This window comes from Accipiter gentilis, chromosome 10 (genome assembly GCF_929443795.1).
Source record: "Accipiter gentilis chromosome 10, bAccGen1.1, whole genome shotgun sequence".
Lineage (NCBI taxonomy): Eukaryota > Metazoa > Chordata > Aves > Accipitriformes > Accipitridae > Astur > Astur gentilis.
In genome coordinates this window covers 2,387,745-2,413,883 of record NC_064889.1, presented here as the reverse complement: position 1 = coordinate 2,413,883, position 26,139 = coordinate 2,387,745, and the positions used below count along the sequence as shown (strand labels likewise).

General features: G+C 54.4%; 3 protein-coding genes and 2 non-coding genes across 26 annotated transcripts in view; 4 read left to right on the top strand and 1 right to left on the bottom strand.

The window, feature by feature from the left end:
- Positions 1-14,540, top strand: part of CPEB1 (cytoplasmic polyadenylation element binding protein 1) — a 43,786-nt gene extending 29,246 nt beyond the window's left edge. For 6 of the 9 annotated variants that reach the window (XM_049812889.1, XM_049812892.1, XM_049812896.1 and 3 more), the window contains 9 exons: positions 3,954-4,180; positions 5,831-6,080; positions 6,395-6,508; positions 6,613-6,717; positions 7,705-7,841; positions 9,051-9,249; positions 11,838-11,932; positions 12,193-12,273; positions 13,131-14,540. In XM_049812889.1, the coding sequence (XP_049668846.1) occupies positions 3,954-4,180; positions 5,831-6,080; positions 6,395-6,508; positions 6,613-6,717; positions 7,705-7,841; positions 9,051-9,249; positions 11,838-11,932; positions 12,193-12,273; positions 13,131-13,241 (1,319 nt within the window). In that variant the 3' untranslated portion in view covers positions 13,242-14,540. Of the gene's footprint in view, positions 1-2,091; positions 2,171-3,953; positions 4,181-5,830; positions 6,081-6,394; positions 6,509-6,612; positions 6,718-7,704; positions 7,842-9,050; positions 9,250-11,837; positions 11,933-12,192; positions 12,274-13,130 lie in introns of those variants that run through there. The other 3 variants (XM_049812898.1, XM_049812891.1, XM_049812890.1) reach the window with 3 other exon arrangements.
- Positions 14,541-15,386: 846 nt separating this feature from the next.
- On the top strand, positions 15,387-18,646 carry RPS17 (ribosomal protein S17). Its single transcript, XM_049811554.1, has 5 exons — positions 15,387-15,472; positions 15,682-15,833; positions 16,163-16,268; positions 17,972-18,037; positions 18,522-18,646. Exons 1-5 carry the CDS (start codon positions 15,470-15,472, stop codon positions 18,600-18,602), a joined length of 408 nt encoding a protein of 135 aa, XP_049667511.1. The 5' UTR covers positions 15,387-15,469; the 3' UTR covers positions 18,603-18,646.
- LOC126044168 (small nucleolar RNA SNORA71) lies at positions 15,881-16,014 on the top strand. The gene has a single exon (XR_007507603.1). It is a non-coding gene; the product is annotated as a small nucleolar RNA SNORA71 (small nucleolar RNA).
- On the top strand, positions 16,657-16,789 carry LOC126044169 (small nucleolar RNA SNORA71). Its single transcript, XR_007507604.1, has one exon. It is a non-coding gene; the product is annotated as a small nucleolar RNA SNORA71 (small nucleolar RNA).
- A 391-nt stretch (positions 18,647-19,037) lies between the features above and the next one.
- TERB2 (telomere repeat binding bouquet formation protein 2) lies at positions 19,038-24,722 on the bottom strand. Of its 14 annotated transcripts, none has more exons than XM_049811551.1 (7): positions 24,659-24,722; positions 23,737-23,818; positions 22,138-22,283; positions 21,285-21,346; positions 20,680-20,768; positions 20,476-20,567; positions 19,038-20,220 (listed from the first exon to the last, which is right to left on the bottom strand). In XM_049811551.1, exons 1-7 carry the CDS (start codon positions 24,720-24,722, stop codon positions 20,072-20,074), a joined length of 684 nt encoding a protein of 227 aa, XP_049667508.1. In that variant the 3' UTR covers positions 19,038-20,071. The 14 variants fall into 14 exon arrangements, 11 of the variants coding, with proteins under 11 accessions (XP_049667508.1, XP_049667509.1, XP_049667498.1 ...); XM_049811552.1 differs by having other exon boundaries at positions 20,476-20,564; XM_049811541.1 differs by lacking the exon at positions 21,285-21,346 and having other exon boundaries at positions 23,737-24,353; positions 24,553-24,722.
- Positions 24,723-26,139: the final 1,417 nt, after the last annotated feature.

The following is a 26,139-nucleotide window of genomic DNA, read 5'->3' as shown; positions in this document are numbered from 1 at the left end:
TTGGCATGAGGAGTTGAAACTAGCCACCCTGTGAAACCACCACCATGGGCTCAGTGTAGCTGTGTACTTCTGAAGTGTCTGGCTTGTGTGCAATGGGTCTGAGATGCTTGCACATGCTCTGCTCCCTTTGGTATCTTTGGGGGGGGGGGTGGGGTGGCCAGGATGATGCAGGAATTAAGAGGACTTACTGCAACAGCATTGTCCTGATAGCATTTACTAAGGAAAGCACAACTAAGGAGGAGTGGTTTGTAAAATGCTTGTTCTCTAGAGAGCGACCTGAGAGCCTGTGAACTGGAAGTGTGCCATGCTGGTATCGAGACTGCTCCACAGAGCTCTTAAATCTGTCAGCATTTGGCTGACATGCTCAAAGATGGAGCATGCTGGCTCTGAATTCGGTCATTAAAGCTGCAGCAGTGAGTCAAAAGTCAGAATCGAGTTTCTATTAAAAGCTACCTTTTTTTGCTGTCCCCTGCAAAGGAGCATTGGCATGTGCCTCTCTTGCAGCTCTGAGCAGAGGCATGAAAAGTTCCAGAAGCTCTCTGCAAACTGCCATGCTCTGGATAGCAGGGCTACTGTGTATGAGTGGATGAATGGGAATCACATTGTTCCTTCAGTTAAAATTTCCCCCATAGATGTGAAAAATACCTAGTTGTTTGTACTTAGTTTTTTTTCTTAGTCTGAGTAGTTATCTGATGTTTGCTGCTTCACTTTGGGATCTTCAGGGATGCTCTTGACACCAGAAATTGCTGTTGCATCTTGCATGTGCATTGGAAATGGCTTTTCTCTTCTGCAAGCTGTCTGCTTGGGAGGGGAGACAAGGCCAACTTCCCTTGAAGAACTGTGGCTTTGAGTGGCCCCAATGACTTGAAGGTGGGGTTTTTTTTGTTTTGTTGTTTTTAGGTAGACAACCTTTGTCAGGCTCCTGTGCCCCATCCCCCAGGAGGGGGTTCTGCTTGTTAGAGCAGGGAGTTAGAGCAGCATGCCTTTGGGGTGGAGGGGTGAGAAATAAGGTCTGGTCTCTTATGCTGGTGTTTCCAAGGCTACCTGCTAAGGCTGGCTTCAGGAGACACAACCTGATTGCTAAGCTTAAGTGTAAAGGAGGAAACGCTGAGCATGGCTCATGATTTTTTCCTCCCAGTGGCCCTGTGAGTGGCTGTAGATACCAAGCAAAGCCAAGTCAGACCCACTGGGGTGATGTGGGGTCTCCCATGAGCTCAGTGTAGCCTGCAGAGCATGTAACTGAGTGTTGCCTGTGCAGACCTGTCAAAGCTTCTGGAGTGGATGAAATCCATCTGCATTAACAGCAGGATGTCAGTGCTTCCAGGACATCAGGTTAGGAGTGGGTCAGTTGTAGCCGGCAGGATTTTGCTTGGTGGTTGGTGCTGATACTCAGATGTCCAGACAGTAGGTCCCTTTAAAGGCCAGTAATCCTGCTACTTGAATGCACTCATACTGGCTTTACTGGTTTTCTAGCTGTGGTGAGAGCTAAGCAATCCTGGGAGCAAATGTGTAAGCAGTGGCTATAGCAAGCCAGAGTGGTGACAGAGATGAAGGTGAAATAAATGTGGCAGAGTTGGACCTTTTAATGCCTTTGGGAGCTCCTGATGAGCCCCTGAACCCTTGCTGATGCATCCCAAATGGAGTTCTGTTCCCACATCTCTGCTAACGAGGAGATGAGGTGCAGGACAGCATTGCCTGGTAGCAATCTGCATGGCATTTGCTGCTTCAGGTCTCTAGGAATGCTGTGCACACGAGGTCAGCACAGGGCTGTTCGCTGCCCGATGTTATAAACCCACTGTGCTTGATGGCTGAGGAGGAGGGTGTCAGCACTGGAGTGTTTGTCGGCAGTGAGGCTTGGGCCATGGGATCAGCTGCTTTGCTTTGACTCTTGTACTGTTTAGTGACTAATCAGATTTTTGAGCCTGTTTAACAAATTCAGCTGTCTCCCTTGGAACAATACACTGGCTGTATTTTTAAACATGTCACGTGGCTTCAGAGAAGTCGGCAAACCAGCGTAGTGCGGCTTGCCTGGGCTGGGAGATGCTCTGCCCTGCTCTGTGCTGTGACTAGGAGGGAGCAGTCTCCTCCCCAGCTTGAGCTGTCTGTGACAGCTTTCCCTCTGCTACCTACTGCCGCTAGTGGGGCTGCTGCTGCTCAAGCTCTGCCCAGGGTAAGTACTGCTGGGCCAGTGAGGTTTTTCTGTGGCTGCAGGGTTGGGTGTAAGCACAGATGCTGCTGTTGGGAAGACCCAAGCAGATATTCAAAGGGCAGGAGGTCCCTTTCCAAGTGTGGTCAGAGGTGAGTTCATAGTCCTGTGCTGTAGCCAAAATGGGTCTGCGGCTCTGCCAGGGAAACTCACAGGTATAAGACTCTGCAAATGTGGGAAGATGCTGTGACTGTTGCTGAGGGATCCTGCAGACCAGCTCTGCCTTGAGTTGAGGTAGATTCTTCAAGTAAAGGACCCCCTGTACCTGCCTGAGGTTTCTGTTGGTGTTGTGAGGTTTCTCCCTGTAGCATGAGGCTAGAGATGCCAGCTCCCCAGCAGGTATGCCACTGGATAACACGGCTTGGGACAGCTACGTCCCAGCATGTCGCTTCAGGCACGCTCAGCAGCTTTCTCTGGTGCTGGCACTGAGTTGGTACTGGTGTCAGACTGTAGTGCACTTGAGCATGATGGCACTTTTATTCACCTGGTTTGGATAGCATTTTGGATTATTAATCTTCTGCACAAGAGCTGCTGAAAATCTGGGTTAAAAACCTCGTGGTCCTAACTGGCTGAGATCAGGTGGGTCTGGAGGATATCGAGTGGATCCCAAACTTGCTTTGCTGAAAACTGAAAGCTTCAGGGCAAGCTGCCTTGTTTTGCAGCCTCTGAATAATTAAAACCATTTCTGAATGCTTTGCTCTTTTTATTTGGTTTGGGGACACACTCAGCTTGCTGAGACTTGCTCCTTTTGAATAGAGCTGGCTGGTGTTGTGCCCCTGTGGGATCCCCCATGGCCGAGCCTGTCCTGTGTTCCCTCTCCTTCTGGGTGGCAGCTGGCCCCACACCACTGACCCGTGGAGCAGGATGGGACTTTCATGACCCCTCGGTGGCCTGGTGCTCTGCTCGGAGAGGCAGCTCTGTTTCTAGGGAGGAATTTGCTTGCCTCGATTCTCCTCAGTGGGAGGAAAACCTGCTGCTGTGTGAGGGAAGCAATCTGGTGCGTACTCGTCTGTCAGCTCTTGGGCAAAGGCCTGACCAGACAGGCTTGTTGTGAACGTGTACCGGGGACAGTGCTCACCACTGACTGTGAAGCATCTCCTTTGTCAGCAGGCCAGACTGGCACGTTGCTGGCTGCCCATAGCCAGCTCCTGTCGGGGCTGACGTGTGTGGCGTCCCACCTACAAGCCTGCAAGGTGCCTGCTGATGGGCCAGGCCCTGCTCCTCTCAGCCTGGCCATTGGTGTATGCAGCAAAGACTGGCTGTGGGCCCAGTCTGTGTCCCCATCACTAGAACTGTGGGTAGCTGACCCCTGGGTCCCAGCTTGCTCCAGCACAAGCAGAAAGAAATGCCAGTATAATGGCATGGACTGGGCAGAGAGGCCTGTGTGGAGCACCTTTATGAGGTCCACAACCAGGATGTGAGGTCTTCTGATTCTGCTCCCAGATGAAGTGGGATCTCTTGGCTGATCTCAACCTTGGGAGAGTAACCCACCCTTGTGTTTGTCAGCCACACCAGGCTGCTGCTGCTGTTGGCTCCAGCTGTGCAGCACCACACTGCAACTCATGGCAAAGAGTGTGCAGCCTTTCCAGAGCTGTGCGGAGGGTTGGTACCTGCCAGATGTGCCACCTCCCAAACAAGCCGTTTGTGGTCTGACAGGAGCCCAGTACCTGCCTGGGCCTCTGCCACAAGAGCCAGGAGGGAAGGAGGTGTCATGCTGCAGCACTGATGGGCTCTTTCTCTCTTGCAGTTCTCAGCATGCTGAGTAACCCTCTCGGGAACGTCCTGGGGAAGCCCCCACTGGGTTTCCTGCCTCTAGACCCCATTGGTTCAGACCTGCCAGAAAAGTTTTCCACACCAACACTGAGGAGCTCCCGCCTGGACTCCCGCTCCATCCTGGACTCCCGCTCCAGCAGCCCCTCAGACTCGGACACCAGTGGGTTCAGCTCTGGCTCTGACCACCTCTCAGACTTGATCGTAAGTTTGGGTCTTGCACCCACTCTGTGGTTCCTGGTGTCTTGCTGTGTTTCTGGGGAGCACGGGAGAGCTGGGAGGCCACTGCAAGCCACAGCCCTGCCTGGTCAGGAAGGGAGTGCTGGAGGGACCTGTCATGCCCACTCTGACACAGCAAGGTTCTCCTGCAGCTCAGGGTTTGGAAGAAGGGCTGCTCATGCAGTCCTCCTTCAGCACAAACTAGCAGTATCCTTATATTTTTTTTCTTTTAAATAATGTGTTTGGCCTTTTGGCTTTGTGCTTGCAGCCCTAATGGGTTAAAATAGCTCCTAGAGGGGTCTGAGTTCCTGAGCTGCTGTGTGGCAGTAGGTTGTCTGTGCCCTGATCCCAGCAGGAAGGTGGTTGATCAGCACAGCTGCCTCCAGGCTGCAGCCTGGGCTTCTCAGGAGCTCTTGTCCCTGCCTTTCATTGCCCTTCCCGTTTGCTGACTGCACTTCTCCATCTCAGGGCTGTTTCTTCTAGAGCAAACTGGGTCTAGCCTGCTCCTGTTCCCTAAAGCATAGCTAAATTTGGAAGCCAGTGAGGGAGGCAAGCGTCTGTCTTGCTGACCCAGTCTGTGCTGCTGGGTCTGCGCTGCAGTGTGAGCGGCAGCTCTGGGTGCCAGCAGGCCAGCCGGGCTCCAGCCAGGTCTGTGGGTGCTGTTGCATGGCTTGTCCTCAGAACTTGAGGCTAAAGCCAGGGCCGAGCTGCTTCTGGCTCCACCATGGTGTGGCCATGGCATTGACCCCTATGTTGGGGTTGGTGTGAAGGACACAGACAGCTTGATGTCAAGTTGATTCTCCTGTGATCCACCCTGGAGGATCAGGATCTTGAGCAGGAGTACTGTAAGCAGCTGCAGCACCCCAGGCTCTGATGATGGCAGGCAGTGCGGGGTGGCAGGGCTTTGTGCTGGCCTTGTTCGTGAAGGTTAGGTCTTCCCCAGCATGGCCTCAGCGTGGGCGGCTATGCTGCAGCAGTACACAGCTAGATCTGCAGAGCGGCTGGCACTCTTAAGCTGCACAGTGTCTCACATCCCTGCTTTTTTATTAATCTGTGTTCTTACTCCTTCCACCCTTGGAGAGGCAAGTTAAACCTGTGAGCAGTTGGGTCTGCAGCCAGCTGAGCCCTCACCCTGGTCAGGCAGGCCTGGGAGCTGGTCTGCGGAGGGCGAGAGCCAGCTGGCTGCCTGCAGAGCCCATGGGTGCTGCCAGCAAGCCCTGCCTGCTGCAGGCAGGGCCCAGAGCAAAACATGAGGCTCTTCCTGGTGTGGTTGGTGCTCCCTAGGGGAGGCAGCTATCCTTGAGGCTGTGCAGGCTGGGGGTAGCTGTTGGCTTTGTGGTCTGCAAGGTGCCTCCTGCTTAATGATCCCCACAGCTGATAATTTGCTATGGGTTCAGTGGGAAGTGGCTGCAGGGGCAGGCCTTTCCCAGGGAAACTGTGGTCCCATCAGGCTGCTAGGACAGGTGAGGTGGCTGCTTTCCTGCCTCTGCCAGACCTCAGAAGGTCTCAGGAGGACAGGAGATCAGAGAGCCCCTTCTGCCGTGGGTGAGGGCAGGGCCACAGTGTGATGCGTGGCCTCCAGCTTTATGTGCTCTTACTTGGAATCTGAGTTTTAATGCGGACTTTCTCTTGCAGTCAAGCCTTCGCATCTCCCCTCCTCTGCCCTTCCTGCCCCTCAGTGGGGTGTCAAGAGACCCCCTAAAGATGGGAGTGGGGTCCCGGCTGGATCAAGATCAAGCTGCCCTGGCTACAGTAACTTCCTCCCCAGCCAGTGCATCAAAAAGATGGCCTGGAGCATCTGCGTGGCCTTCCTGGGATCTCCTGGACTCTCCAGAAGACCCCTTCAGTATTGAAAGAGAAGCCAGGCTTCATAGGCAAGCAGCAGGTAAGTTGGATGGTGTGGCTCTTGGCAGGCTTCAGTGCATGGTGATGGTCCTGTGCTTCTGGGAGGGCACGTAGGTGGCCTCTGTGCAGATAATGTGGCTGGACAAGAGTTTGCAGCAGATTAGACCTTTCTCCATGCACAAGTCTGACTCTGGGTCTACCTGCTGACAGAAAAACAGGCTGTCTGGGCAGCTGCCTGTTGCTGCTGCAGCTCTGCTGAACCTATAGCTGTGGAATACAGGGATTTGCTTGGAGACCTGCGGGAGAGTGGGAAATAAATGGTCCTGTACTGAGTGTTGCTTGTGCTTGTTCAAGCTGTGAATGAAGCAACCTGCACTTGGAGTGGGCAGCTGCCTCCCCGAAACCACAAGAACCCTGTCTACTCCTGCAAAGTGTTCTTGGGAGGAGTCCCATGGGACATTACGGAAGGTGAGCAGTCCCTGGCCCTGCACTAAGGCCTTGGGTTTTGGCATCAGGAGGCTGTAGGATGGAGCTTTTGAGGGGGATGCTGACTTCTCTCCTTCTGTCTGTAGCTGGACTGATCAACACCTTCCGTGTGTTTGGCTCACTGAGTGTGGAGTGGCCTGGTAAGGATGGCAAACACCCACGCTGCCCTCCCAAAGGTAATATGCCTAAAGGTAATAGCGACACGGTAGGGTTACTTTTTTCCCATGCTATGTTACAGCACGGATGCTGGGATGGTACGGCTGCATGCTGGTGACTGGATGGTACAGAGCACCCTAGGGTAAATGTCCTGCTCTCACTTGGGTCTGCACCAGGGTTGCAGAGCACTGTCACATCAAACCTGGCGTCCCCACCTGTCCCTAGCAGGGCTGGGCAGAAATGTGAGATGGGGGGAAACCATCTCTGGTGTTTCTTGAGCCCCAAGTGGGGCTGCCTTGCTCTGGGTGATAGCCACTAGTCCCCACTGCCAGCGCGAGCACCCAAAGCATGCGCACCCTTGGCGTAAAGCGTGTGCGGTGAATCCAAATGTGCATCCGCAGCAAGCTGGCAGGCTGTGGGGACTCGTGAGCTGAGCAGCGCCTGGGGCATAATCCTGTCTCGAGTAGCTGGGTTGATGTGTTGTGTAAGCAGTGATGAATTATGGGGTAAAGATCAACTAGTTTGTAGGTGCCTAATGGCCTCATTCAGTCACTAGAGCAATGTGAGGTACAGAGTGCTGGCGCTGATGGAAGTGATTTTAAAGCCATGAACTTATATTTCTGGGCCTAAATATGAAGCAAGTGTTTTCCTGCAGAACACACTGGCCAGGCTTGGTGGTGCCCTCTTGTCATGTCTAGATGTGGCTTTCTGCATGGGGCATGGTGGCCCACATGCCGCTGGACATGTGCAACCTGCCCCCTTGTGCCGTGCTAAGTTTGGGCTCTTTCCAGCTTGGCCAGGCTCTGTGCATCATGGGTGGATCTTGTATGTAGAGTCTGCTGGGGCAGGTGCTGCAAATCGCTGCCATTCCCTAGAAGGGGTTGGGGACAGCAAGGGAGATGCAGTTGCAGATACTTTGGGTGGCATCTGAGAGTGATTTTTGAGGGTGTCTGCAAACTGGGGTGATGTGTTTCTCCTCTGCTACAGTTCTAACAACTGCCTCTTTCCCTTCACCTCTCAAGGATATGTCTACCTGGTGTTTGAGTCGGAGAAATCTGTGCGTGCTCTGCTTCAGGCATGCTCCCAGGACCTGCTGAGCCCTGATGGGCTCAGTGAATACTACTTCAAGATGTCCAGCCGCAGGATGCGCTGCAAAGAGGTGAGCAGACCCATGAGAGTAGCCCTAGAGATGACAGCACAGGATACTTGATGAGATCCTTGGAGACAAGGGGGTGCACAGTGTTACTCTGCTCCAGGAAAGCAGGGCTAAAACAGAGCAGCAGAAGTCAAACTGGCTCTTGGCCATTTTTTAATTGATGTGTTCCTGCAGTAGGGCTGGATGCAGACAAGGAGGGAAGTGTCAGATCAGTGTTTGTCCTTTGCAATGGCCTGTGTCAGAAGCTGTGACCTGGAGCTCCTGGATCTGTGGCAGACCCTGGCTTCACGAAGCTGGTGGTTTCAGTTAGCTTGAAAGGAGCACAGGAGCAGGGATTTTAGCGCTTTATGCTTCTTTCAGTACACCTTTGCTTGCAGAGAAAGACTTTGATCCCTTTGGTGCTTTATTAGACCTCGTCTGCTTGCAGAACGAATGGCTTTCATGCTTGCCGCCAGCAGATATTTTGGATCCCCAGCGCAGCCTTGGCTGGCTGACCTGTGCTCTGGAGGTGCTGAGGCTGCCAGAGGCTCAGGTTGGCCTTCCAGTAAAGGGGGACCTTAGCTATAGATCAAGTACCACTATGTGAGTTTGTGGAGGTAAAGAATTGAGATTTAGTTCTTATCTAGACAGGCACAAACTAATTGCGCTCCAGACAGCTCTCTTGGTGTCTGGCTATTGGCAGCACTTTCATGCTTGGTGATTTAGCTCTGGCAGAAGTTTCTCCTCTTTGGAGCCCTAGATCAGCTGTCTAGCAGATGGAAGCTCCTGTCAAAATTGGCAGTGGGTGGGTTGTTTCATTGATCTCCTCCAACAGGCTCCTGTGCAGGCGGGCATCTGACTGGGCTGTTAAACATAGGTGCAGGCAGTAAGTAAAAGCCATTTGTGCATGGGTTGTTTCCTGGCTGCCAGCCCCAAGGGACCAGTGTTTTGAGTTCCAGTTTGGCTGGAAGCAGAGCATTGTGGCAGTTGGTTTTGTTCCCTTAATGGGCCTTGTGGGTGCTCTGGAGGTGTCTGGAGCACAGCTGGAGCTCCAAAGCTGTAGCGTCCTGGATGTGGACCCTGAGCAGCAGTAACAAAGCAATATTTGCAGGTTGGGGGTAAGGTCTGAGGATCTGGGATGGCTTCTGCTGTCAGCTGAGGACACTGTAGAGCAGCACAGCTTGTGGTTTTGCAGGCCCTTGGCTGACCCAACCCACTTGTGTGTGGTTTCAGGTGCAGGTGATCCCGTGGGTGCTGGCAGACAGCAACTTTGTGCGCAGTCCGTCACAGCGGCTTGATCCCAGCAAGACGGTGTTTGTGGGGGCTCTGCACGGAATGCTGAATGCGGAGGCCCTGGCAGCTGTCATGTGTGACCTGTTTGGAGGGGTGGTCTATGCTGGCATCGACACGGACAAGCACAAGTATCCCATTGGTAAGAGATGATCCTGCCAGGATCAGTAGTTGCCCACAGCATGCTGTGAGGAGGCTGCAGCAGTGCCCTTTGCTTGGTCCCTCAATGGGGAAGACTGCCCAGGCTGCCAGGTTTTGCCCTCACCTGCTTTGGGAGCAGATGTCTGGCCAGCCTCTTCCACAGGTGATGTTCCTCACATCCCTGCCATGGGGAGGTAAGACAAGTCTTGGGGGAGGGCTGGCAGAGCTGACATGCCTGGGAACTGGAAGGTCCTAGATCATTGCAGAGCAGCTCAAGGCTTTTAATATCTCCTTAGGCACTGCTCAAGTGTTTGCTGCTGCTTTAGCTTTTCTTCCATCCCCAGTGTGTAGATGGCTGTGGCTCTTGCCCTGGTTACTGCTGCCTGTCAGGGCAAACTTGGACCCACTGGCTGCTGAACCTTCCTGCTGGAGAGGCAGCAGGAACAGGGCAGGGGTGTGGGCAGCTCAGTTGAACCTGAACCAGCACTTGTGGGCGGTGTCCTGTTTCTGCTGTCCTGTTTGGATCCCCTTCAGGGTGCTGTCACTTTGGGCTTCCAAGGCAGCTGGTGGCACAAGTGGAGAGGCTTCTCTGAGACTCCTGACTGGGTCTGCTGGGGGATGACATGTCCACCTCAGCTCAGGGCATCAACTTTCCTAGGGTCAGAGAGGCGCTAGGGGTGAGTGTGACTCTTGGACAGCATTCCCCTCTGATGGGGCTGATACCATGGACTGCTGCAGGCAGCAAGTCTGCTGCCTGTGGTTCAAGCTGTTGCCCTGAACCATGACCTCTGGTCAGGTAGACCTACTGTGCTCTTGCAGGTGGAAAGGATGAAGCCTTTGAGGTCCCACCTCCCAGATGGGGCTGTGTGTTGGAGAGGGGCAGGTCATGAGCGCAGCCCCTGTAGTAACAGAGCAGCCCTGTCCCTGTGCCCTGCGGAGACAGCCACCCAAAGGGGAATGGAGCACTTGCCACTCATGTCACAGGAGGTGAAACATCCCATGTCGTGACATGTGTTCCCTGTACCTCCTTGGTGGCTTTACGGGCCAGGAGACAGCACTGAGATTACTGGTCTGTGTGGGAAAACCCTACAGCTTGAGCATGGGGACCAGCTTTCCAGGCTCAGGCTGCAGCAAGTCATGTTCTTAAGAAGGGACTGTGAATCTCCTGCATGCTGCCAAGCAGGAACAGTGTCAGCATTTGGTAGTGCAGAGCTGTTGTCTGCTCGTCACCATCCTTGGGCAGCTTTCAGGCTTTTCTGGTCAAGGCTGAGGTTTAGGACATGCCTGTGGTGCTGCAATGCTTTACCACTGAAGTGGCTTTGGGAGGGACAGTCCCAAGGAGTTGGGAATGAAGTATGAGACTTTAAGCAAGTTCTTAGTATGACCACGGATGAAGTCTTGCACACCAACCTGCCCTGTGCTGGCACTGTGAGGTCCTAAAGCATGACCTTACATGACCTTGTACCCTTGAAATTGTCTTAAAGTTGCAGCAATATGAACTCAATTTTGGTAACTAAATGGTACCCTGATTTTGTTTGTGTTGATTGAAGCATCTCCTGTGCTGAGATGCTGCCTCAGGCTTGCTTGACTGCTGGCCCTGGCTTGGCAGAAGGCTTCTCAGGGGAAGACCATTGTGTGTAACCTGCCTGGTGTTGAATCATCTTGGGCAGAGGATGATCCTGCTGGAGGCATGTACTGTGAGAAATCACTGTCTGTAGTTATGAGGAGCTGCCTTTGAGACCAGCTGATCCTGGTCAACAGAGAAAGCAGTTGCCCAGACAGCTTTCAGGAGGCCCCACTAGGAGATGGAATTAACTCTCTTAAAGGAAGGATCCCCTGAGTGCAGCTGCAATCCTCGTACACAGTGTAACCCTGAACCAGATCCAGAGTCTCCAGCCTGTGTCCTGCATGATGCTACAGGAGAGGAGTAGGTGGGTTCTGGGTGACGCTTTGCACTGTGGCTGTCAGTGGTGAGCTGAGCTTTGGCAATTGGCCGGCATGCAGGACAGTCTTGTAACAGCCAAAGCTCCCCTTACACAGAGAAAAACTTGTAGGTAAGCACAGATATGTTTTCCTGGAGCTTAACAAAACTTGCTGGAAGCGGGTGGTGCAGGAATGCTGCCGACTGACAATGAAGCTGCAAAATGCAAGGCTCCGGGATGAGTGGGAGGCTTAAAATAAAAGCTGCTGAGCTGTCTCGGCACCGGCTTATTTCAGGTGCAGGCGTGGAGCCCGTTGCTGCACTGCCCTCAGCAGTGCCCTGGCAGCCTCCCTCCATCTGCCTGGCTGCTGCCGCTCCTCCTGGGAGCACTGCCACCCATAAGCTCACATCTTAACCAACCCGGAGGTGTCCATGGAAAAGCCTTTCTGCTCTTGGCTGCCTGCTGTGCTTTTGTTACTGCCTGGGGAAGGAGGCAGGCAGAGCCACAGAGGCCTTGGATACAGTCTCCCTGCAAAAGCTGCTTCCCTGCCAGCAGCTGAACTGCACCGGGGGAAGGGGTGGTGCTGGCAGCAGCTCCCTCTTGGCCTCCACCGGTTCCTGCTGTAGGTGCTGGGTCAGCCTAACACTTGCGGTCTGGCTTGTTCCAGGGTCTGGCCGTGTCACCTTTAACAACCAACGCAGTTATCTGAAGGCAGTGACTGCTGCGTTTGTGGAAATCAAAACTACCAAGTTTACTAAAAAGGTGAGTGGAGCTGATGAGGCAGCCTGGGGAGTTGAGTCTGTGCATGATGGGTGGTACTGTTGGGTACACCACAACCCACACAGCCTGCCCCGTATCCCTGTGGAGGCAGAGGGAGGTGGTGAACTGCTGCTCTGCTAGCTGTGAGGGGTGCCGGTGATGGATTTGGGGTACCCGGGGCGGTGAGTCAGCACTGCTAGGGCGGTCCAGGGAGCAGGCAGTTGCCCTCAGGGCTGCTCTGTGCTCACTGCCTGGTTCTGCAGGTTCAGATCGACCCATACCTGGAGGACTCCATGTGCCAAGTCTGCAGCACCCAGCCCGGCCCATTCTTCTGCAGAGACCAGGTAAGGCTTTCCCCTGCTGACTGTGCTCAGCTGCCGCACACAGCAGGGCTTCCTCAGGGAGGAGCAGGCTCTGCTGCTTGCAGCAGCGTTCACTTTAGTGTCTAGGGAGGCCTGTTGTCCCTTGCTGAGTGGAGAGGGTGAAGTGTTCACATGAGAGCCCTTGTTTTGGAGGAGGTGCAGCCCTCCTGGGGGGGCCAGCTCTGGTGCTTACCAGGAGGTGAAGGCAGCTTTCCACCTTGCCTTGAGCTGGGGACGCCATAGCTCTGCCGGTGCTGTGCTGGAGTGCCAGGGCTCACTGTGTGCAGCGGGCTGCCCCTGAGGGGAGGCTGCTGCTCTGTGAGCTGTGACAGCTGGAAGTTGGAGTGTCATCACCCTGCAGTTGGTCCTGGACCTGCCCAAAACGTAGGGCACTCTGGCTGACCTCCACTCGCTGCAGGCGAGGGAGCTCAGCCAGGGTCCAGCAGCTTCCCATGGAGTCTAGATGGGAGGTGAGCAGCAGTGTGCTCTGCTCCACTGGCAGGGTTGGCAGCGGGAGCGCAGCGAGTGCTGGCAGAGCCCGGTGCCTGCCCCTGTCCCTGCCCACGTGTGGGGCAGAGGTGCCATGGCCCCTGCCTGCAAGCACCCAGATCCTGATTTTTTTTCAGCTCTTTTTAAAAGGAGCCACGCTGGAAGCTCAGCACACCACTCCCTCTGGCAGCATTGCTGGAATTCCCTCCCTCTGCTTCGAAGCTCTGCTCTGCTGGCGTGGGCTGCAAAACCAGGGAGGGAGGGGATGCTGCTTTGCCGGCGGGCCGTTGTCCGTTTGCCTTGCCTGGAAACCCCTGCCCCATGGCATTGCCCCTCTGCTCTCCCCACAGATCTGCTTCAAGTACTTCTGTCGCTCCTGCTGGCACTGGCAGCACTCCATGGAGGTCCTGCGTCACCACCGCCCGCTGATGCGCAACCAGAAGAACAGAGACTCCAGCTAAAGAGGCCGCCGAGGCTCGGGGGCCGCCGCAGGCGCAGGAGAAAGTCCTTTTGTTAACCTGCCAAGTGGAGAGCGCACGAGCGTGCCTGCTGGTGCCAGACCCAGGCTGGGAACGTGCTTCCTGAGGACTAATGGGGAAAAAAAAAATCTTACATTCACGTTTGCACTTGCTGGTCTTTTTGTTTCTGCACTAATGCACAGTGAATTTTGTCGGGTTTTGTTTGGGGGTTTTTTGAGGGGGGGGAGCGCCCCTCAAGCGATTCTGCAGTTCCCAGACTTTGGTTCCTAGTTCGCTGATGAGAAGCAAAAAAAAAAAAGGGCCACGTGTTGAGAAGGTGTTTATGCAGATGCCTTCACCTAGGTTTTTTATTTATTAAAGGCGCTTTTTTACATTCCTTGCAATACTGATGGTAATAATGCAGGTCTCATTGGCTCCATTTTTTTGCAGTTGCCATACAGTGCCTTTCCATTCATTTAACCCCCATCTGAACGGCATAAAAAACTGAATGTTCAGCTGGCGTTTTTTACTGTAACAACAAGGAGACTTTGCTCTTCATTTAAACCAAATCATATTTCATATTTTACGCTCAAGGGTTTTTACCAGTTCCTTTTTACACTCTTAAACAGTTTTTAAGTCGTTTGAAAAGAGAGATTTTTTTCTTTCCTGGCAGCTTTTAACATTATTGCAATTTGTGTCTGGGGGCTGCTGGTGGAAAGTTGTAAATCGAGGGGTTTGCAACAGAACAGGATGGGCTTTTTTTGGATTTGAAACTGGACCGGATAAATGATCTCTGAGCTGCTGTATATAGTTTTAAATAGTTTGTTGCACTTTTTTAAGTTGCACTTAAGGGGGGTTGATAGAGGTTTTTAATCACACAAAGTCACAGGACTTACTTTTCTTTTGTAACTAGCTAAAAAAGGGCTGCATTTCGGTGGACAGATGAAGGTTCATAGGAGCCCTTTCTCTTAGAGGGGACAAGTACTTTTCCTTTCCTTTATGAAATGTACGGAGTAATGGTGCAGTCGACTGAAATGCTGCTGCTGGGATTTGAGAAATTTTTTTTTTTTTACTTTCCCCTCTATCGGAAGCTGTGTGCCAAAGAACCAGTGTCATAATTTCTCCCTCTTTTTTTCCTGCTGAGCTGATGTTGCATTGTTGCATATCCCAGCTGCTCTTTGTGGGGTTTCGTGAAGCTGTGTGTGAAGTCTCTACCTCATTGTAGTATATGCAGGCAAGACTGCACTCTCCTACAGATGCGTGGAGTAAGCTGTGGTGTAGTTTTTGGCACATAATAAACACGTTGCAGCAAAAAAAACCCAACAGACCTTCTCATGTTCCTTGCTTGTGTGTTTCGTGCGGGATCTCTGGGACCTGGAGAGGGGCTGGGTCTCTTGTCCTCAGCTCTCAGGGTTGAAAGAGGTGGGAGAAGCTGAGCCTCAGCCCTGTGCGGTGGGGAATGTATGGATGCCATAGGTGACTGGCGGGAGGGGAGCGCTCTGCTGGGACATGCGTTTTTAGGTAGCAGTTACCAAAGGCTGCTTCAGGGGCTGCCTTGTGGGGAGTGGGGGGAGCAGCTGCTAGGCTCCAGCTGGGGCTCCTGTGTTTGAGTGGCAATTTAATGAGGTTAATTGGAATGTCCCCTGTCCCCGTGTACACTCCCACCCCCCTCTGTGGTGGGGTGATGCCCTCCTGGGGTGGTGTTTGAGGGGAGATGGATTCCAGGGGCGTCCTGCTTGCAGCTGGGCTTTCAGAGGCCTGAGCAGCACTTGGGGTGCCTGCAGAGGACACCCCTGAGTGCCCCATGCCCTGGAGGGGAGGCCGGGGGGCTTTGGGCTCCTTCCCCAGCAGGGTCAGTTACTCTGTGACTGCCCTAGGCTGGCCGGACCCCCTCTGGTGGGTGCTCTGCGTCCTCCTCCAGCCAGAGCCTGGCGTGGGACCTCTCTCCTTGGCGGCTCCAGCCCAACCCGGCGGAGGAGAGCGGTGCTGAGGCCTTTGCAGCCCGGAGCCAGCGCTGGATCCGGCCCCTGGGTCCGGGCAGCGCCCTGCGGCAGCGGGGGAACCGTCGTGCGGGCGGGCGCTGGGACCCGGGCGAGTGTTCGGAGCCACGCCCCTCCGGGCGGCTGCAGGCGTCCTCCGAGCCGCTGGGGGGCGCTGTGGGCGCCGCGGTCTCCCGGCGGCCCCGCGCGCCTCCCGCCATCCTTTGCTCTCTCTCCGCGGCCGCCGCCGACATGGTGGGTACCGGCCGCGGCCGCCATCCGCCGCCATCCGCTGGCGGGGCCGCTCCACCCGGGGCGCTGAGCGGCTCCGGGGAGCGGGGCGAGGGACTGCGGCCTGCCGGGGGAGGGAGGGAGGGCCGGCGGGCGGGGGGAGGCCGGGCCCGGGTTGCCTCGGGGGTCCGGCGGGGCCTGACCGGTGTTTCCTTGGCCTCCACCCCGCGCAGGGACGCGTCCGAACGAAGACGGTGAAGAAGGCCGCCCGGGTGATCATCGAGAAGTACTACACCCGCCTGGGGAACGACTTCCACACCAACAAGCGGGTGTGCGAGGAGATCGCCATCATCCCCAGCAAGAAGCTGCGCAACAAGATCGCGGGGTGAGGGGGCGTGGGGACGCGGGACACGGGTGGGAGCTCCTGGCGGTACCTGCATTCGAAAGTGATCGCGGTCTCGCCCGTGGCCCGGTCATCGATAGTGCAGGCAGAGGAACGCCGAAAGCTTTCCCGTGTTTGGGGGGGGGTCCGTCCCTCCCTTCCCGAACCCCGATGCTCTCGGACATCCCTGACCTCCGGAGGCGGTGGGACGGCACCGGCGGGGTGGTTGCCAGTGGAGGCTCCGTCTCCTCAAGCCTTGGCGTGATTTTGGGAGGGCGAGGGCGGAGAAGGGAGACGCAGGGAAGTCCTGGACGGTGCTCTGTCCCCCGCAGGTATGTCACCCACCTGATGAAGCGTATTCAGAGGGGACCTGTCCGAGGCATCTCCATCAAACTGCAGGAGGAAGAGAGGGAGAGGAGGGACAACTACGTCCCTGAGGTGAGGCTCTGGCTGTGCTCGAGTGCCTGCTTCGGCCTCTGTCCCGTCCTGCCTCGAGGTGTCTTCTCCATTGGTGGCCCCAAATTTCTCTAAAAGAAAACCTCAGCCAGGAGGAGCAGAGGAGGGGTTGGGTCAGGGAGGGCTGAGGCGGATTGTGGCCTCGTATCGGGGCGCTCCCTCCAAAACTGCTGCCTGGGGTGGGAAGGGCAGCTGACTTGTTGCAGTTCAACTGTGCTGCTGGTCGGCAGATCAATTTTCCTAACTTAAAACGATATAAAAAATAACTCGATGGGAGGGATGCAGGAGGATATTTCAGAGCAGTCTAAAACTTGCTGCGTGGCGGATGTCGCTGAAGAGAGGGAATTGGTGAAACCTGCTCTCTTCTTAAACCTGCATTCACAGGGAGTCGAGGTCTCACCCGTGACCCGGTCGTTGGTAGTGCAGGGAGAGGAGCTCTGGAAGCGTTTCCCAGGTTCGATGGGTTCAATCCTGTCGTTCCCAAACACTGCAGCCTTCAGACAGGGCGCGTCTCGCCCCACTTCCAGATCTCCCTGATCGGCTTCTGGTAGAGCTGCTGGTTTCTGTGCTGCACAAAAACACTCGGTTCTGTCACCTCAGTTCTCCCAAATCATCGACGCTGGGGTTTGGTTACATGGAAGGTTGTTTAGTGGTGATCTGGGAGGAACGGGTACGATGGTAGGATGTCATGGGAGCTGCGGCGGTGTGGTAAGGCGAGCTGGTGCTGTGCTGTCCCCCCACTTGGAGATCTGCCTCGGGGGTACCCTCCCTGCTTTGCAGCCTTGGTTTCGTAGCCCAGGGTGAGGTGACACGGCTCTGCAAGAGCCCAGGGGTCAATTCGGCTCCTTCACTCCTGACAGCTAGAAATGACACGTGAAACACTGGCAGCGTCATGCAGGTCCTCTCACAGATGCTTCAACACCCCAGATTTTAGGTGTTAGCACAGTGCTGACTTCTACAGCTGGTGTTGGAGGCTTGGAGCAACCAGGATGAGGTGGCGCTGGTAGGAGAGGTCACCCCTGGAGGGACCCCAAGCAGGGAAGGAGCATCTGTGCTATTGCTGTTGATGCAGCGTTAGCAGAACCTGCATTTTTTATGGTTTCTTACAAAAATACCAGTGTGATGTAGCCTCTTAGGGAAGGAAGCATGTGAAGATCAAGGTTGGGGTCCAGAGAGGCTTGGAGGAGGTTGCTCTGGGATTAAAGAGCAGGAGATCTCTGGTCCTTGGGGCGGGAGAGCCCAGGCAGTCAGTCGGCATTGCTGTCTGGCACCACGGTGGTCGGGCTCCGGCCTTAGGGACTCAGGTCACAGGACAAGCGCGAGTGTTGTTGGTGACCACTGGGACCGGTGCAGTTGTGGAGCCGTCCCCAGCTCCTCTCTGCAGCCTTGGCGTTGGAGCTGGTTAGGCCTTGGGTTTCCAAAGACTTGCTGTAAAACGGGCTCTTCTCCCTGTGCGGGGGCCTCTCTACTGCCAGGTGGCTTGTCACAGTGTTCTGGCAGGAGAGCTGGACACCACCGAGGTCCTCCTGGCTGATTTTGTTTCTGGAGCCCTTCCCCACGATGGGCATCAGGATCTTGTTTGTGGTGGGATGGGACAGGAGTGGGTGTGTCAGGACAGCCCAGGGGCAGCAGGGACATGGCTGCAGGTCCTTGTCAAACTGTGTCTTTCTCTCCTCCATCCCCAGGTCTCTGCCCTTGACCAGGAGATCATTGAAGTGGACCCGGACACCAAGGAAATGCTGAAGCTCCTGGTGAGTGGTCCCACCTGTCCCCCCGCCCTGGGTAACCCTACCAGGCTGGTGGCGTGTCCCCAGCAGCACTCCCGCTGCCCTGAGGGGCTTGATGGTGTCGGCTGAGGGCTTCAGCGCTCTGGGCACATGGCAGGGGTCCATACGGCTCTTGGGAGGGGAGAGGCATGGTGGCTTTGCCCAGGACCCCGCTAGCAGGGTGAGTGTGCTCCTTGCCCTCCCCTCCTGCAGCACCCTAGGGTACTGACCCAAGGGCCTGCTTGTTGGGTGGAGGTGAATGTGGGTTCGGCCGTAAAAAGACCAGATTCCCCTCACCGATGAGCTGATCTCTTGAGTGGGATGGTCATCTCTCCTTTCTGGAGATGTGAATCCACTCTCCGCGCTACCAGAGCATGTTCATGCTTCCCTCTCCTCCTTGGAGGAATCTGCCGGGCGTGGATGGCAGGTAGGGCATTGTGACCAATCCCAATCCTGTGCTGTTTTCCAGGACTTCGGCAGCCTGTCCAACCTGCAGGTGACACAGCCCACGGTGGGGATGAACTTCAAAACGCCCCGAGGAGCGCTCTGAGTCGGTCGCTGTATGTCACTTTTCCAATAAACGTGAGGAAACCATCTCGGCCTGCCTGGTCTTTGGAAGCCTGTGTCCCCAGGGCTGAGGAGGGAGGGATGGTTCCTTGGGGTGCCGTGTCCCAAATGCAGGTGTCCAAGGTTTCAGAGGGTGACAAGGACTCGACACCTTCACGTTTGCCGTCATCTTTTTGGGTTCTTTCCTGGCTGTTTGGGGTGTGAGGTGCAAAGCTGTTATTTTACAGGCTCTCTGACTCTCAGGGCGGTGGGAGAGGATGACCATGGTGGCTCCTCAGAGTCTGCTGGAGCTCCACGCCCTCGGCGCCTCCCGGGTTTGCCTGTGCCTCCTCCCAGCGGACAACTCGGGGTCATGCTGTGCCAGAATAAAAGTTGCTTTTTGTAACCAAGTTGATCACTTGTAAGTGCTTAAATGAAAGGAAAAAGTCTTCGCACTGGTTTCCTTTGTGTGAGGGGAGTGAAATGGGCTGAGCAGAGCACTGTGTCTGGGGGTGGAAGCTCCCCTGTGGAGATGGGCCCTGGTGAGGCTTGTGCCATCCTTTCCCGAGCAAGATGCTCCATCCAACAATTCCCCAGGGTGCAACAGGCATGGAAGTGTTTTGGGGTTCACCCCCCGATACTCCTGTCCACCTACACAGAGGCTCTGCTTAGAGTCAGAGGAGACCTACAGGTCTCTCTCTTGGCCGTTGGCATCGGCCGGGGCCATGACTTGCAGGCAGGGTGCCTGGGCCCCCCAGCTGGGCAAGGGTCCCTGGGTTTTCCCTCCCTGTCTTGCATGACCCGCTCCAGCATGACACGGGTTTTGCTGAGGGGAAGTCTGGGGCCCTGCGCTCAAAACCTCTGCAAACCTGCGGAGCACCCCGTGTGTCTGGGATCCCAGGCCAGCCCCTGCCTGTCTTGCCAGCCCTGTCACAGCACTGGGTCCCACCGGTGAGCGTGTTCCACAGGTGGATGCAGCCAGGGCATGGGGCGACTTCTCCCTGCAAGGAGACATCAGTGTGTCCCTCCGAGGAAAACTGCTTGCAGCCACACCTTAAAACTCTCGGTACAAATAAAAAGACAAAGGATTTGTGTTTTGGGGAGAAATGTCTATATTTTGCTGTGAAATTTGTTTTAAATAGTTATTTAAAGAAGGAAATGTTTACAGTGAATGTAGCCAGGTATTTAAATATACATTGAATACGCTGAGCTGCAGTCAGGATAAGCCAAGCAGGGATAATTTATAAATGCCCTGTGGAGATTTAACTCAGAATTTGCAGCTCGATACCACCAATCTCTTCACTATTTAAGTAAAACATGGGGAGAACACAGACTGACAGGTGAAATAACCATCAGTCTGCAGAACAGAGCAAGCAAGGAGGCATTCCAGCATCTCAACTATGGGACTGAATTTCTAAACACAACCGATCGCTCTCTGGCAGCTCTTAAGTTTTTGATGCGAACGGCCACCTCTTACTTATATTTTCTCTTTGTTTTAGTCTTCACATCAGAGTAAATGTTAACTTCATTCTGAATCCAATACACCGCGTAGCCCGAGGTGCCAGGAATGAAATCGCAGAGCTCTCCGACGTATTTCTTCATGTCACGAGCAGAGGTGTAGCCTACGAAGGGAAAGCACAGGTCTGACTGGGGGAGCTGCCCCCTTCTCCAATAAAACAAGGACAACAGAAAATGCAAAGCGTGGAGGGGAAGGGAGTGATTCCAGTCACGCCCTCAGCATTTCCGCAGCTGTAAGGACCGGGAGGAAGCGAGGAGCATGGGGTGGGCCAGGGCGGGGGGGGGGGGTGCTGCTTCATCCACAATCATTTTCAGGCGTATTTTCCGCTCCTTAAAAATCTACTGATGCCGAATGTTACCTGTCACCATGTTATTCGTTGGGTATTCCTGGAGGGCACGGTATGGAAATTCTCCCTGGGCCGGTGCTCTGGAGCCTGTTTCTTCTTCACTGCTGTATCGGGGGAAAAAAATCTGTGCATTATTTCCTATGCATTGGGGATCTCTTGAAATTTGGGGGGGGGGGGGCGGGCGTCCAAATCCTACCACCAAGGGCAGGAAACTACCTTTTGGCCAGGTCTAGCACATCCTCCTCTGCTTCTTCCTCACAGCCTTTTCTCACTGCCTCCGGTTCATCTGTCAGTTTTTCATTGGGCTGCGAGTATCAACACACAGCTGAGTTAAAATTGTGTCCCGGGTACCCCGCAAAACACCAGAGAGGTGGTCCAAGAGAGTGGTATTTTTAGGACTTGTGATTTCAAGCGTAATTCAGAATACAATTTTAAATCTAATCACATTTTCACTTCAAAAGTACTGAGAAGTTGGTTTGAGAAGAGAGCCGGCAGCGTCTCAGAGCTACATGGGGAAGGAAAATGCCACATGGAAGGGCTGAGCTCAGACCTTGGCGATTGGTATCGCCGGAAGGATGTGCTGGGGACACCTGACATCTGTCTGGGTGAGGGAGAAAATCCCTCCTGCGTGTCCCAAGTTCAATCTGGTGCTGTTCCCCTGGGATGTCACACTAGGAGGGACACACACAGCGCAGCAAGCACAGGAAGATTTGATCCCGTATTTGGGCTGAAGGCCTGGGATGAAAACCAGGCTCCCTGAAGTTCATACAACCGGTATTTTTTTAAGCTACACCTCCTGTAGTATAAATTTCTCATCTTACCTGTTCTGCAAGTGAATCATCTGCCTGCTCCCAAATAAAACTACCAATTTTCCTTCTGATTTCTGCCATGAACAAAAAGATAAAAGACTGTGAGGGCATCAAATAATGACACTGTGCGGCAGTTGCTGCCTGTGCAAGCCCCTGCCTCTCGCGGGTGCCAGCAAAGGCACTCGAGAGCCCTGGCAGGAGCTCACTGCATGGCGCTGCTTGCTAATGCAATATAATGGCTCGATGTCCAAGCGGAGACCAGTTCCTCGCATCCATACTGGGACCAGTATTATTTAACATCTGGAGAAGAGAAGGTTCCCGAGAGACTTTATAGCACCCTTCCAGTACTTAAAGGGGGCCTCCAGGAAAGATGGGGAGGGACTCTTTATGAGGGAGTGTAGTGATAGGACAAGGGGTAACAGTTTTAAACTGAAAAAGGGTTGATTTAGATTAGATGTAAGGAAGAAATTCTTCACTATGAGGGTGGTGAGGCACTGGAACAGGTTGCCCAGAGAGACTGTGGATGCCCCATCCCTGGAAGCGTTCAACGCCAGGTTGGACGGGGCGTCGAGCAACCTGGTCTAGTGGAAGGTGTCCCTGCCCATAGCAGGGGAGTTGGAACTAGGTGAGCTTTAAGGTCCCTTCCAACCCAAACCATTCTATGATTCTATGATAACAGATGGAGAATATAATAGATGGAGCATCCTTTGCCTCCAGGGAGGAAGAATTGCTCCCAGCAGAAGGAAATGCCCTCTGCCTAGAGCAGAAGTAACTGGAGGTTCTGGTTTGCACCCCTAAAAGGCTGCACTCATGGGAGGGATCCCCAAGCGACCAAAAGCCTGATTATTTTTTTTTTTCTCCTGACCTTCTTGCAGGCAAGCAGGTGGCAGGACAAAGTGGCCCAGAACCACAGACAGCTTTGCTCCCACGTCAGTGCTCGCCCACACAGAGAGGTAACGGGAGTGAAAGACTGTAGCTCTGCCCTCCAAGTAATTGAGGCTCTCATGTATTCTGCAAGAGAAAAAGACAGCTGGTTTCCAAAGATTAACCTGAAAAAAAAATCAAACCAAAAAGTTTAGAGGGATATTGTCATTAAAACTACCTGCTCTGATATTTTTGCCAAAAGCACCTAATTTTCTGTAATTTTGTAACTATGAGCACCAGCAACATCCCATTATGGTCCCAGCTGCCAGCACCACCTGAGGAAGGACATCAGGGACCAGGTAAACTCATATTTTTAAGGACTAAATGGCACTGCCTCCACACTCTGCTCTCAAGATGAGACTGGTTCTTCAGGGAGGGGGAAAACGTGATTTTTATTTATTTATTCTTAACCTCACTGGTCCCTGCTCAGGCTCATGGTGCGGTCCCCAAACAGCAGCGGCACTACAGCTGAGCGAGAAAGGGTGGGTGGAGGGTGCTCAAGCACTCACCATTCTCCCTACAGGGGAATTAAATAGTTTGCCAGGTTTAAGGGTATGGATAATGATTAAATTTTTCCCAAGAATTAATCTGAATATATACACTGAATATATATATATGTGTGTGTGTATATATATATAATTACATGTATTTCCCCCCTGGGGGAACAACCCAATCTGGTGGGATGCTGTGGTGGAAGGAAGGTCATTACTTTGGGTTTCTCAGGATTCCCCTCCCACAGCTGGAGCAGGTGGCTGCAGGATTACAAAAACCTAAGCCAGTTTTAAGCAATTGTGTTGAAAGAAGCTGCTTAGTCCAGCCTAGGAAAGCCTGCTGCAGAGCACTGCAAGAAAACATTGCAGTTCCTTTGCACATAAATATATTAACATGATACTGAATATATATAAATATTCACTAGCGGGAGGAAGACCCTGAATAGCCTTCGCTTATATTTTCTCTTGAGCTCTCTGATTTTTTATACTAAACAAGCAGAAGGAAAATAGCAATTCAGCCCTTTTCTAGCCATTTTTACCGCCACGCTTGCTTTCAGCATTAATTTGCTCTGGCTTTTTAGCACCTGTTTCCTTCCTTGGGATGACGTTGCCTCTATTTTAGACCCTAAGTTTTCCACTAGATCAAAGGTAGAAAGAAAACCAGCACAATTATTTTAATTTACATCAGAGTTAAGCCATGTGGATGGTTTTTGCAGCCGTCTTCTGTTTTGTCTAGCTACAGTTTAGCGTGGGTGTGAGTTTTCAAACCCCACTAAGCACTAAAACCCCAGCAGACCTGTACCGGGCACTTCAAAAATACCACCCTGACTTTTAAAGGATGTCAGCATCCATTAAATACTTTGCATTAAATACATTAAACCCATTGTCTACACCTTTATTGATCTTTCACTCTCTACAGACATCACGTGGAGGGAGGGGGCTCAACGTGAGAGTGAAACAGGGCTGCAGGCAACTCCCAAGCAAGGAGGGTGCTGCCAACAGGGGGGTGACACATGGAAGAGACACCTGGGGGACACAGCACAGCCCACCTGCGGGTGTCCGGGTGGGCAGCGTCGCTGCTGAAGAGGTAGTCAGCGTCCCGCCAGTGGGTGACCACCCCGCCACCGGCCACTGCGGAAGGAAGAGGGGGGGGTGAGGAGGAAGATGGACACCCCAACGGGTGCCCACCTCAGGGTGGGCCGGGATGGGGAGAGCTGCCCAGGCTGGTTGTGGGGCCACAGGGCCAGGCCCCAAAGTGGGAGCTGTAATGGGCCTCCCATGTCTCTGGGTCTCCCACCGCCCCATTGAGGACTTTTCTGGACTTTTCATAAGTGTGGGGGCACTGCGGCCTGCCCTGGAACTCAGGGGGACCTGCCAAAGCCATGCTCTGCCCCACTGCCATGGGGACTCAGCTCTGCGCTGCCCCACCGAGGGCTGACAGGGCTGTGCCGCCATTGCTCTGCCCCACTGAGGGCTGACAGGGCTGTGCCGCCATTGCTCTGCCCCACTGAGGGCTGACAGGGCTGTGCCGCCATTGCTCTGGCCCACTGAGGGCTGACAGGGCTGTGCCGCCATTGCTCTGCCCACTGAGGGCTGACAGGGCTGTGCCGCCATTGCTCTGCCCCACTGAGGGCTGACAGGGCTGTGCCGCCATTGCTCTGCCCCACTGAGGGCTGACAGGGCTGTGCCGCCATTGCTCTGCCCCACTGAGGGCTGACAGGGCTGTGCCGCCATTGCTCTGCCCACTGAGGGCTGACGGAGCTGTGCCGCCATTGCTCTGCCCCACTGAGGACTGACAGGGCTGTGCCGCCATTGCTCTGCCCACTGAGGGCTGACAGGGCTGTGCTGCCATTGCTCTGCCCCACTGAGGGGCTGACGGGGCCGTGCCCCCGCAGCTGAACCCCACCGAGGGCCTATGCCAGCTCCGTTCCCCCGTGGCTCGTCCCCGGGACGCCGTCAGCACCCCCTCACCCCACAGCTCCCGCGGGCCAGGGCTGACGCTCTGCGAAAACCAGGCGCGGCAGCCCCGGAACATGGCGGCGGGAGGAGGAGCCCTGTGGGGCGGGAGGAGCGGGGAGGGTGGGCAGCGGCGGCGGGAAAACCCTGAGGGTTGGCGGTGGGAAGCTGAGGGCGGTGGGCGCTGAGGAGCGGGGCAGTGCCCCGAGGGCGGCGATTGTTTCCAGGGCTGGCCCCGAGTCGTTCAGGCACCGGCTAGTGAAGCCGCCCAGGTCTCAAATCAGCCCCTGTGAGGGCTCCCGGCCCCCGCAGCCACCTCCCCGTGCCTGGCTGGGTTTGGCCGAACGCTCCAAAATGGCTGCGGGTGACCCACACCTACGCGCTGCTGGGCCAGGAGTGGGGCTGTATCGGCTGCCCCGGGATTTCAACACTGGTGTGTGGGGCATGTTGATGCTAAACCTCCTCTGGAAACCTTCCACGGCTCTGACCGACTTGTGTCACCCCTGGAAAGGGGACGGGACGAGCTGAGGGCATGGAAGCGACAGCATCTGTGGCTGACTTGCTCAGGAGAAGGCAGCGGCAGAGCTGAACAGTGTCCAGCAGCCTCGGTCCTCTCCGCTCCTGCCGTCACCTTGCACCATTTTCTGAATTTCTTCCAGCTTCTGCAGAAAGGTGAGGCAAAAGCCTTCACACTGTGGCTTCCTTCACTGCCCAGTCCCAACACCTTCTCTCTGTCCCATAGTGGGGAACGAGCTCCCCTGGAGATGCTCTGTATTCATTTTCTCCATAGGTGGTAGCAAAAGAGGAGGTAGCGAGAAGAAGACGGTGTCTCCTTGCCTAGATTTCATGTCCTCCCATACCATCTGCTGGATTGGAGCCCAGAGCTGCTCACCAGACCCTGTCCACTTCAGACTGCGCGTGCTTTGTGCTATGGAGGGAACAAACCATCCTGCCAGGCAGCGTGTGATCACCAAACCTGGTGAATACAGGGCAAGTCCAGCCCAGGAGGACACACAGGTAAGACAGCCACATGAGGGCTCAATCTGGTCTCCTCCACACTTAGATTTTCTGCACATCCCAGGAGAAAGATTTACTAGTGCACATTCCTAAGCAAAGCTGAATATGCCAAAAAAGTTGTTAGGTGTCAGCAGTCCTGAAAAGTGATACAGAAACCCCTGGTCTTAGATTCTTACTCATTTTTAATCAAGTTTTTACACAACTTTAAGAATTATTTCTGCTTGCACTCACCTTCCCACAAAGAACTTGGTAATGCTGGCAAATTAAAGGAGAAAAAGGGAAGGAGAAGTGTTAGGCCACATTGAATTGCTGTGTGGAGCAGGTAGGCCCAGCTTACTTGAGCTGAAATGGGCCAGCCTGTGTCAACCAGCCAGGACTGGCCTGGGGCTGTGCAGCTTTCCTCTTGCAGACGTTGCATGTACGTTTTGGCAAAAACACACTGTGGTTATCCGACTTTACCCACCTCACTGTGGTTTGCT